The sequence below is a fragment of the Octodon degus genome, unplaced genomic scaffold (genome assembly GCF_000260255.1).
Source record: "Octodon degus isolate 3935 unplaced genomic scaffold, OctDeg1.0 scaffold00256, whole genome shotgun sequence".
Lineage (NCBI taxonomy): Eukaryota > Metazoa > Chordata > Mammalia > Rodentia > Octodontidae > Octodon > Octodon degus.
Window position 1 is genome coordinate 2,709,449 of NW_004524832.1, and position 12,342 is coordinate 2,721,790.

A 12,342-nucleotide genomic window follows, 5' to 3' on the forward strand; every position below is an offset into this window, starting at 1 on the left:
GCTTATTCTACTGAGCTATCCCCCCCCCCTTTTTTTTTAGGTTCACTGTAATTTTTAAGAAGTTTTATTTTTGGTAGAAGTAGGATTTCTAAATTAAACCTTTTTAAGTGACTTTTAAAAAGGTCATTGAAACCCTGAGTTATTCTCACTTTCTTTGCCAGCTACAAAGTGTGGCATTGTTTGTAAACCCGCAGTTTCCTCCCTGAAGGGACAGGTGCTAGAGGCTGGAAGGGGCAGGGGTGGGGTGTGGAGAGGGCTCTGCTGTAGGCGGGGTCTGTTTTAGTTTTCCTGAGGACGGCCCTCTCCAAGCCTCACTTGGTGAGCAGATTGTTTCATTTTTTTCCCAGTACTGGGAATTGAACCCAGGACCTCCCCACAGAGGGCTGTCCTCAGCACATACTGCCTGTCTCCTCCTTCCCTTTCTCCCTCCTTCCTTCCTGCGTCCCCCTCTCCTTCTCCCCCTCCCTTTCTTCTTCCCTCCTTCCATTTTAAGACAGGGTTTCCTTAAATTGATAAGTTACCCAGGCTAGACTCTGTCCTCCTTCCTCGGTCTCTGAGAGTACTGAGATGGCAGGTGTGGGCCACCAGTTTCTGTTCCTTCCACCCAGGGCAGCTACCAGCTTACTGAATAAGTGGGGTATAGGATGACCCTCTGGCTGCACCTCCCTTATGTCCACATTGTTTCCTCTCTCCCTTAAACATCAGAGCCTGCCACCAGTCTTCTGGAGCAGACATTCCACTGGGAACAGAGTGCCAGCATCCCTTTCTGCTGGGCAAAGCTAATCTCCTGGAGCCCTTGTTCTGGTTTCCTCCTCTCTTCTCTTCAGCAGGGAGAAGTGCTCTGTCCTTTTCTTCCCCCTTCCCTTAAGGTGGGGAAGGAGGAAGTGGGTATGATTCTCAGTAGTGTCAGCACTACTACTTTACTGATAAATAAGCCTTTCTTATGGATTAGTTTTTTCTTTTCCTTTCTTTCTTTCTTTCTTTTTTTTTTTTTTTTTTGGTGGTACGAGGGATCGAATTTGAGACCTTGTGCTTGCCAGGCTAACACTTATTCCACTGAGCTATCTCCCCAGCCCTGGATTAATTTTCTTACTCCTTTTCAAGCTGCTTCTAACTGATACATATGACATGGTACCCTCTTTCTAGGAGAATCTGCTTTCCCTAGTCTGTCAGCTTAATTAGATCTCTGAGGCATTGACCTGGCATAGTGAATTGTTCTGTGCAGGTGTGAGGTTTCCCAGCACGAGGGACGATGCTCAGTGTTGATCCATGGCCTGTGGCACACTTGTTGGCACAGTATTTGCCCCTTGTAAATACATGCTCAATGAATGCATGAACTTAAGATCTATCCAGTTTCACAACGTGAGTCTCTCCAGGGTCTGGATTCCACCTCAAGTTTATTGATTTTATATTTTATTATGACAGGGAAGTGGGTTTTTCCTTCTCAATCATGTGGATCTTTTTGCATCTCATTCTCTGAAACTGCCACTTCCCGTCATCCCAGATCCCTCCCCTTTACTTTACCTTAGCATCTAATGGGTCACTTGGGTTCATAATAGCAACTTCTTTAAAATTGGGGTCTGTTTTTCATTTTCATTATGTCTTCATTTTAGTACAGACACCTCTTTTCTTTCTTTTAAATATAATATTTGGCGCGTGCACAAGAATATGTGGAACACACACCAAACTATTAGGCATTACTCTGTGCACACCCATGAACCTCAACAGAGACAACATTACCTATCCATTGCTTCTATTCCACCCCTGTGCCTCCAACCAAGAGGTAATTACTATCCTACAATCTGGCTTTCTAATCCTCTTGATTTGGTTTTCTTTTAAAGTACAGGTTAATTATAGTGACACATATATGCATATATATATATATGTTATTGAGCTTTATAAGTATAGTTTTTTACTTTGTGAAGTCATCTGTAACTGGAAATTTTCACTTGATTTTAGGCTTCTAAGATTCATCCACAGTTATGTGTGGCTGTGGTTCATTAATTTCATTAATGGATACACTGACACTATATTGTATACCATACGTAATTTGTCTGTTCTCCTGTTGATACTTGTTTAGATTGTTTCCAGTGTTTGGTATGTAGGACAGAGTTGCTATAAACATTGCTATGTCCCTTGAGTCACATGTAGGTTGTCTCTAGATTTTATACCAGGGAGTAGACCTTCTGCACGAAAGCAGGTACCAACGCTCAAAAATAATACCAAGTTGTTTTTAAAATAAATGGTCTGTTTATGCTTATGTCTGCCAAGTATAAAGTACCCACTGGGCCACGGCTTTTCCACTTCTGCTATTATCAGATTTGTTGTTCCTTATTTTAAGTGTAAAATTATATGCCCTTTTAGGCATAAGTTTTGTTTTCCCCAAAAAAGAGCTTGAGATTGTTTCATAACTTTGTTGACCATTTGTTCATTTCTGTCAAACCCCTATTTTGACCATTATTAAGAGTGTGGTTAAGTTTTGCTTATTTAAAGCTCTTTATATTTGTGTCCAAATTATTCATCAAAATATTGCCAATATTTTCTTCTAGTTGGTGACTTGCCTTTCTGCTTTCTTTATGTATCTTTATCAATAGAAGTTTTAAAGTCTAATAAAGTGAATATATCAATAGTTTCTATTATAATAAGAATTTTTCATCTTGTTTTTAAAAAATCCAATTTTATTTTACACTTTCTTTGGAAAGATTCAAAACCTTGTGTTTCACATATAAAATAAAATGAAATTAATTTTTGTATTTATGTTAGAAGGTAAAACTCTAGTTCTATCTATATGAATAAATATCACTTCAGAGCACTTAGATTGCAAAAATAGTCACAATATATTTGCTATTGAATAAAGTATGCAACAGATAGATGATATTCAGAAAATATGACATGTAATACTAATAAGTTGTACACATACAATGCAAAGAAAAATTAATTTGGCATATGACAAAATAACAACAGTGATAATCTTTAGATTGTAGGGCTATTCTTTTCTTTATTTCTTTTATTATTTGCTGTATTTTCCAAATTATTTTATTGAACCTACAATCATATGTGTATTATATATATATATATATATATATATATAATATTTATAGGTATATTTAATGGTGGGAAATTAGTACTTGTAAGTGATAATGTAGCATCAGTGTACCTTAATAAGAAACCATTAGCTGAGAGAAAACATGAATTTGAATTTTTCAATCTACCTGTTTTTAAAGAAAGGTTTGTTTCACTGCTAGAGCAGAAAGTGTGGATTATGTGGTAAATTTCAGTAGAAGGTGAAAAAGAGATGGAATTCAGAAACCTTGCTAATTCTTCTGTGAATAGTTGTATAAAATTTTCCTCCCAGTTGTTTGCTCACAGGCATGTTCTCTTCAGAGAACAGAACCTCGGGCACATGTCCATATCATTTGGTGATGTATCCATTTCTTTTTGCCCAACAGCAAATAATGAAAAGACTTATAAAACGGTATGTTTTGAAAGCACAAGTAGACAAAGAGAATGATGAAGTTAACGAAGGTAAGCATCTCCAACTGAGAAGCATCCTTTCACAGCCAACTCAGTGTGCATGAGAAACTTCACAGGAAAACAGTTGAAAAATCCAATCTTATGTTACCGTGCAGGTTCCTCCAAGGTTGACATGAGATTCTGGAATAACTTTTCTAGAACTCCATTTTTCAGTGACCTGTTATGTAAAATGTTAATCAGATGTAGGTTTTCTCTATTCAGAACACCCTAACTAATCCTTAAAATGTGAAGACTAGCATCGTGCAAGGCGTTTTTAAGTGCTTCTTAGGTAAGGTAGTCAATAATATCCATTCTCATTTTCATGAGTTCACATTATTTTTTTTTAAATTTTTTTATTTTTCTAGGTAAGGGTCTACAGGGTGTTCAGGGTCTTACTACTAGATGGGACTTGTAGTGATTCTCCTATTTGCAGCCTCCCAAGAGCTGGGATTCCAGGCACGCCCCACCACGCCCACTCTCAAGTGCTGGCCCTATCAGCATGCCCTAAGGGCGGGGCCAACATGCTTCTTGCAGGCGCTTTAATCCACTGAGCTATGTGGCTGGCACTCACATTGGTTTTAACATTTTTTTTTTCAGCATTGTGGGCAAAAAAACATTCAACTCAAACAAAATCCCACATGGCTTCAGAAAAAAACTCTTTTCTAGTGCAGAACTGAATCTCAAGTCTTTTTTTTTTTTTTGTGGGGGGGTCTGGTGTTTCTTTTGAATTTCACTTTTCTACTTGGATTCTATTAAGTGTGTCTATTTTTCAGTGCACGTGTCTTCTAGGCAGGAGATCTGTCTGAACTACAAATATTTTTATTAGAAACTGAAGAATAGAATCAAAGCACAAGCCTTAAGTTGAAAAGAAAGAAACCTGGAAGAAATATTGCCCTAAAAATGGAGATTGTACCATTTAATACCAATGAGATGCTGCTAGATGAGCTGCATTAATAAGAAAGACCCGGGCTGGGGAGATGGCTCAGTAGAATAAGTGCTTGCCTGGCAAGTAGGAAGGCCTGAGTTCTAGCCCCAGTTCTACAAAAAAAAAAAAAAGACCCAACCTTAGTAAAATTGTTGATGAGTTTTAAAATCATTACCTGATTAATACAAGGAATCTCTTGTAAACCCAAGTCCATCTAATAGTATATGCATGTAGAAAAGAAATTTATAATATATGATTAAGCAAAAATCCAATTGCTGTGGCCTAGAAATAGTCTCAGGAAGATGGAATTGGATAGAGATGTAGCTTAGCAGGTAGAATCCTCACCAGTTGTCCAATAACCTCCCCTGGAACATTGAATTAAACTGACGTAGATGGGAGGAAGACACCAACTGCCACACCCAAAAGGAGCAGCACTTTTCTGCCCCTCTCGCAAAAGGAAAATTAATCAGAATTGAGTTTTGAACAAAGTCCTTAATAAGGAAGTTGACCATATAACCTATAGAGTATAGTAGATAAGATAGTTGCTCATTTAATAAATGAGAAAACTAAAATCTAAAATGGTTGAATGAAAAAAGGTTTTGAGTTTGTGTTTTCTGTATTGACAGATGGCAACACTAGGGCGTTGTCTCCACATGACTCAGGAGCAAGGAAGCGGAGGGCAGGAGGGAATGAAAGTTGTCTACTAGGACACTGAACAGTGCAAGAAAATGAGCCTGGGGGTAGACTCAGTGGTAGAGCTCTTGCTTAGCATTTGGAGGGCCCGGGGTTCAGCCCCAGTACCAGAAAAGAGAGGTCAGGGCTACCAGGTTTGTAATTTCAAATGAGATCATTTTATTCTATTTTGCTAAATGCCAAAGCCAAAGAAAGGTGTTTTTTGTTTGTTTGTTTTTGTTTTGCCACAAAAAGAATCCACAAATGTTCTATGTGTATTCGTGAGGAAGAGGCAGATTTTCTTTCTTTCCTTTTTTCTATTTTTTGGTGACTCTATTCCATTTCATTATTTTATGAAAAAAATAGTTTCATAACAAAATGATAGGAGAATAACAATAGTTGCATATTGTTACCTTCAAAGTAGTTACTCAGCGTACAAGATAGGGGCATAAAAATTCTCAAGATTCTTGCCAGGCATAGTGGCGCATGTGTGTAATACCAGCAATTGGGAGGCTGGGGCAGGAGGATAACCACGAGTTTGAGGCCAGTCTGGCCTACATAATGAGTTCAAGGCCAACCTAAACTACACAGAAAGACTGTGGTAATAAAAGAACAACAACAAAAGATTCTCACAACTTACTAACTTTTATATAATAAAAGAAAATGTAAATTGTATTTTATTTATTTGGTTGTTTGTTTGTAATGTATTTGGCCCAGGGTCTCACTACGCTATTCAGACTAGTAGTGATTCTCCTGCTTTCAGCTTCCCCAGTGGTGGGATTACAGGCATGTACCACCAAGCCTGGACTTGGTGGCGGTTCAGTGTGCCCAAGCGGCATGTGGAACCCAGGATCAAACCCTGGTTCCTGAACTTGCCTAAGGAGGCGCTTAGCCTGCTGAGTTATTTTTCCGGCTCTTAAATTATATATATATAATTTTTATTATATTTATTTTTATATTTTTTTAACGCAATTTAAAGGTACCAGGGTGAAATGTCACACTCTATCCTGTTATTGCATATAATTCTAGGTGTCAGTTAAAAATAAAAGTACGTAATTTTTAAAAAATCTTTTATTTGGTACAGGGTCTCACTGTGCAGCTCAGACATGTAGTGAGCTTCCTGTCTCAGCCTCTGCAGCACTGGGATTATAGGCGTGCACCACCATGACCGGTTTTGGTGGCTGGCACGGCATGGGGCTGGCCTGACATGCGGTACTAGGGATCAAACCCAGGTCCTTGCACTTGCCAGGCAGGTGTAAAGAAATATATAATTTTAAAAGGATACCAAGAAATATCCTCACAGATATGTTTACATGCCATTCAGCTTATTAAAAGCTAAGTGAAGCTGGCATACGTTGATTCACATCAAGTTCCAACCCAGCCCGGGCTTCTTTGCCACTTATTCAGACCCTGTTTCAAAATAAAAGATAAGAATGGGTAGGGGGCTGAGGATGTGGCTCAGTGAAGGCCATGGATTCAATTTAATTGAAGAAAAAAAAAAAGCTAAGGCAAAGTACCAATGATTTTCAGATTTACTTCTTAGATTCAAGTAAAACCTTTCTCCCAAATGTATGGCTTTATCTACATTATAACTATTTGTAAAACAATTCAGTTTTTAATTGCAACCTCCGTATGTTCAAAATATTGCAAAGCTGTATAATGGGGGCAATTGTGCTTGAATATCAAAATTCTTGTGCGCTTAGTGAAAGTGAATCGAAGCATCACTGGTGGCATCAGACCCCAGCTCCGTTTAACTGTCACCTGTTACCTTGTTGTATATAGATCTCTGTGCCAGACAAACTAAGCTGAGCGTTTGCTGATTCCAAATTCACTGCCATTGTCTACCCTGGACATCCATACTTACTTTCCTATCCCTTCCTTAAAATTTGGTTAAAATTTACTTCTTCTGGGTATTTGCCTCCTCAACTGATAGATAATGTTCAATTTTGCTAGAATTCCCTTTGATGGCAGCAAGTGGATGTGTCTGCTGCAGGCGTCAAGGCTGTGTCTGAGGGGAACACGGGCCCCCCATAGACAGAGAGAGCGTTAAGTAACTGTTAGCAGAATCTCTCAGCCGGGGGAGCTGAGGTGTAGCCAGTGGTAGGGTTCTTGCCTCGTGTGCCAGAACTCTGGGTTTGATTCCCAGCAAATGTGAGGAAGTGAGTTTACTCTTAAAATTGGTGGATTATTTTTGTAACCTTTAAAAAAAAACAGTAACACAAATATACATATGCACATACACATGTGTGTGTGCCTATTTATTTTTAGAAATATTTTCTTAAGCATTTAAAAGTGAAAATCTATCTTGGAGATTTTATGGAGTAAATGTAGTCATGCTATATGAATTTCACTTTGTTCTTTTCTAAACCCAAGAGCAAATTACTATATACATATTTTTTTAAATGCAAATACTATAGGTGAATTAAAAGAAATAAAGCAAGATATCTCCAGCCTTCGTTATGAGCTTTTGGAAGACAAGAGCCAAGCAACAGAGGAACTGGCCATTCTAATTCATAAACTGAGCGAGAAGCTGAATCCCAGCCTGCTGAGATGCGAGTGACACAGACCCCTGGAACTCGACTGCGAATATAGCACAAATGTGGGCAATAATATTTCTAAGTATGAAATACTTGAAAAACTATGGTGTACATTTTTAGTATTAACTACCTTTATCATGTGAATCTTTCCTAGTTAGGTCTCAATAATTTTACTGTTCTATCACATGAAAATGCATTTTAATTGTCTGCCTTGACATTATAAACAATGACGTTATCTTTGTATGTAAGGCCCAATATTACTACTTTATCGATTTTTTTTGTCTCTTTTAGAGTATACTCTATATCTTTGCACTATTTGTTTGGCTCCAAGAGACGGTCAAGTCCTTGGGGACAGGGACCATGTCATATTCATCTTTGTGTCTCCCAGCATCTAGTACAGTGCCTGGTAATAGTAGGTGCTCAATAAATGTTTAAACCAACTAAATTGACTGCCAATAAAACAAATACAAATAAAAGATCATCAATATGTAGCATCCCTTCCCTTGTCCAAATGTTGAAGAGATTTTTTTAAATAGAAATTTTACAACCGACTATGACTTGGTAAGGATTTCTTAGAGCTTTAGGCATCACCGATAGTCCTAGAACCATCGAGCCCTGAGTGAAGAATTTAACACTGAAATGGACTAATAGAAAATATAATTACATTGCATATTTATGTTTCTAACATTGTTCAAAACAACACATTAAAAGCTTTTTCTAAAATATATTCTCGTTGCTTTCTTACAGATTTTTACTCATTTTTCAGTACAATGAGTTTAAATAATGGGGTGCCAAGTTCTTTTAAAGTTGGGGGCTGTGCCACACAATTGTTTGGTTAGAACCTTCTAATTTCTGCCACTGCCTTCCTGTCTTGGCCCTTTGCTCCATTCTGAGATTGCAATGAATCATGACTGTCTGGAAAGAGAGGCCCAGGTCTCCTCCAGAGCGCTCCTTGTCTTGTGGACACAGCTCTTGTTGTCATCACCCTTCCGGGGGCAACACCGGCTTTCTTAGGAAAGATTTCAGGTCTTTTACACAAACTAGACTGTGACGTGTGTGTGGCGGACGAATCACGCCACTGAAGGGCGACTGGCTGACGTCTGCACTGCCTGTGACTTTCTCCCATTGAGTTGTGTTTATCATGAGGTGTCTCTTCAGTCTGCTCCTGTAAATTGTGACCAGAGCTCACAGAGCTGCATCGGCTTTATGTTCCTTTTCTTTCCTTTCTGTTCTCTTTCTCCTTTCTCATTCTCTTTCCTTCCTCTTTTCTCTCTCTCTCTCTCTCTCTCTCTCTCTCTCTCTCTCTCTCTCTCACACACACACAGAGAATTAAACTCAGATCATTATACCACTAAACTATATTCCCAGCCCCCTGCCCCCTTTTTAAATGTATTTAGTACAGGGTCTACAGGGTTTCACTACATAGATTGGACTCCTAGCGATACTTCTGTTTTTCAGCCTCCCAAGCACTGGGACTACAGGAGCATGCCAGCACACCCAATCGCAATCATCTTCTCAGCATACCCCGGGGGCAGGGCCACCACAGCAGGTGGTGGTGGGGTATCGAACCTCCTGCTCCTATGTCCACCTAAGCAGGCGCTTTAATCCACTGAGCCATCTGGCCAGCACTTCCCGCCCGTTTGAAGCAAGGTCTTACTAAATTACCCAGGTTGGGCTCAAACTTGGTATCTTCTAGCCTCAGCCTCTCCAGTAGCTGGAATTATGGTTGTGTTTCTACATGACCAGTTTAAAAATTGCTTCTTAATGTTTATTTTTAGGAAATTAAATCAACAAGAGGACTTTATGAATTTTTCTGTCATTGTGAAATATTTCAAAACATTTGTTCTATGTTAATAGCATTTATCTCCAACACTTTTCACATTTTATATTTTATGTTATATGTTAGAACTGAATAAATCACAAGTTTTTCCAGTTATGTTTTTCTATATTCTACATTAAAATAGTAAAGAAGTGAAGTTTCTATAACAGATTGGTTTAAAATCCTACTTGTCTGGGATTCTCAACAGAGAAGTTTTTACTTACTACTAAGAAACAGAACTATAACTTTTTTTGTGTGTGGTACCAGGGATTTAACTCAGGACCCTGGGCTTGCCAGGTAGGCACTTATTCTACTGAGCCAACTTCTCGGCCCACTACTAAGAAATAGAGTATTTAGCGGTTTTCCTAGTTGAGGCTAGAAAAAAGCTGATTCAGCAGGACACATTCAGCCTGTGATCCTTGGACTCTGAAAATAAGAGAGCTAGGGTCTCTCTCTCTCTCTCTCTCTCTCTCTCTCTCTCTCTCTCTCTTCCCCCCTCTCCCTCTCCCTCTCCCTCTCCCTCTCCTTCCCCCAGACCATTAATTTTCATTTTCCATTTCACAGTTAAGAGGTGCTAGTAAAGAGATGGTGGAAAGGTATAGTGGGTGTTACTCACGACATCTGTGCCCTGCTTTGACCCCTGTACTGGACCCACACCCATCATGTCCTCAGCAGTTCCCCTGTTCACTTCTCCAGAGGATATCCCTCAGCTTTGCCCTGAGGGAAGGCCTCCTGCTCCCCAGCACTCTTGACTGACTGGGGTACAAAAGCTTGGCCACTTGAAACAAGGTGGGGTCAAACCCTTAGGGACCATTAGAAGAGCTCCTGAAGGGATGAAACTGAAGTTAGATTCAAGCTGACAGAAAATCTTTGCTTAGCTTTTCCTAAGCCTTGTCTCCTTTTCCTCTTTTCTTTTCCCCTGAAAAATTCACTCATTGAGTCACTGTGATCAGATTTTGATGAGTTTGTTTCCAGGGACTCCACCATAAGATATGCAGTGTTAATGTAGCAGAGGGGTGAGGTGAGGATTACTTTCGGATTTTGTCAGAATTAACAGTTCCTCTGGGTCAGCAAATCCTTGCCTTCCTCTGTCGTAACAAGAGTATTTAAAAACAAAGTTCAAAGGAGGAGCTTAGACAACTCAGAATATTTTAACAGGATTTGGAACAGCTTGTCCAGAAAATGACATTTAGATGCCTACAATTAATTACAAGACTGTCTAACCCCCATAAGGTTTTTATGGCATTACTTTTCTATTTTGGCATTCCTAGTTCTTTTCTTATTTATATGGGCAGATAAGCTTTGTGTGGTGGCACATACCTGTGATCCCCACACTTGGGAGGCTGAGGCAGGAGGATTGCTATGTGTTGGAAGTCAGCCTGGGCTACAATGTGAGCTCAAGTTCAGCTTAAACTTCATAGTAAATCCATATATATATAGATAGATAGATAGATAGATAGATAGATAGATACAATTTTGAAAGAGGCTAGCATATTAATTTAGACATACCATTCAAAAAGTCTTATAGTTTTTAAGTCCTGCTGGCTTCATAGACTTCAAATTTAGGAACTATGAAAACGGTATCCAGTGTCTTCAACAAGTTCCAAGATGACATAAATATTTTGTGATTATTAAAAGGAAATTCAGTTCTATACAATAAGTATCTGACCCAATCGTGTTTAATATACTCTATTTCCAACGTACAAAATGAATCCTGTTTTTGCAAGTGCAAAGGACATTGTTATCAACACTGTCTAAAAATAATGGAAGTCTTCCTACTTGTGTAACAAACTTTCCTGGTCTTCATAAGTGGTTTGGTCAAACAAGGTTATGCTATATTAGGAATTCCCGGTCCCTGGGGATTCTAGAAGTGCTACAAGGGGCTGAAGTCATCATACATGTTGGCCATAGTACTATTTTTTTGTTTCGTTTTGTTTCTTTTATCTTCTCTTTACTTAAGATCTTACTTGGTATTTATTTTTTATTTATTTATTTTTTTAGTTTCCTGAGGTAGAAACTTACACTAGGTTAAGATTTTTTCCTTTTATTTTTTAATTGACACCATAATTGTACATATTTATGGGGTATGTGATATTTCAATATCTAATTTACTGTTCACCGATCAAATCAGAGTAATTAGCATTTCACACTTATTTTTGTTAATAGTCTTTGAGAGTCTTTTAGAAAAAAGGGCTTTGGGTTCTCTTTTTTTACTTTACTTTGTTCGTGTTTTGTTTTTAGTTCTGGGGATAGAATGTAGAATGTAGGAGTGTTCCACCACTACTCTGCAACCAGTTCTTTTATTTAATTAATTTATTTTTAAGATAAGACCCCATTAAATTGTCTATGCAGGCCAGCCTTTTTTTTTTTTTTTTTTTTTTATGTATTCAGTACAGGGTCTACAGGGTTTCACCACACGGATCGGACTCGTAGTGATACTCCTGTTTTCAGCCTCCCAAGTGCTGGGATTACAGGCACAGCCGCCCAGTCTCACACGCCTTCTCAGCACGTCCCGGGGGCGGGGCCCGCCAAGGGACTCGCGGGAGGGAACTCTGGTCCCCGCGTCTGCCTAAGAAGGTGCTTTAATCCGCTGAGCTATCTGGCCGACCCCGGGCCCCGTTTTTTTTAAAGGGATAAATGGAAGAGCCTATTCTTTACAGGACCCTTTCCTTATCCGAGAAAAAGAAGCCAGAGTCCACCCCGGCTTCTACTTAGCAATCACCTCGCCCAAAGCTTTCTGCGACGTCGGCGCCAAGACCGCGTCTCCGGTCTCTCTGGAAACCGCTTTTCTGGGTCTCCGGGGCCGCCCCTGATTGGAGAGAGTCGATGAGGGGCGTGGCTTAGCTTTCCGGGCCGTGACCCCGCTCTGAGCGTGA

The 12,342-nt window shown here is 39.3% G+C and overlaps 1 protein-coding gene across 3 annotated transcripts in view; it reads left to right on the top strand.

The window, feature by feature from the left end:
* The window catches only part of Trpc3 (transient receptor potential cation channel subfamily C member 3), an 83,833-nt gene extending 75,691 nt beyond the window's left edge, over positions 1 to 8,142 (top strand). The window contains exons 11-12 of one of the 3 annotated variants that reach the window (XM_004646157.2): positions 3,450 to 3,525; positions 7,528 to 8,142. In XM_004646157.2, coding sequence (XP_004646214.1) covers positions 3,450 to 3,525; positions 7,528 to 7,670 — 219 coding nt within the window. In that variant the 3' untranslated portion in view covers positions 7,671 to 8,142. Of the gene's footprint in view, positions 1 to 3,449; positions 3,526 to 7,527 lie in introns of those variants that run through there. The other 2 variants (XM_023706437.1, XM_023706438.1) reach the window with 2 other exon arrangements.
* Positions 8,143 to 12,342: the final 4,200 nt, after the last annotated feature.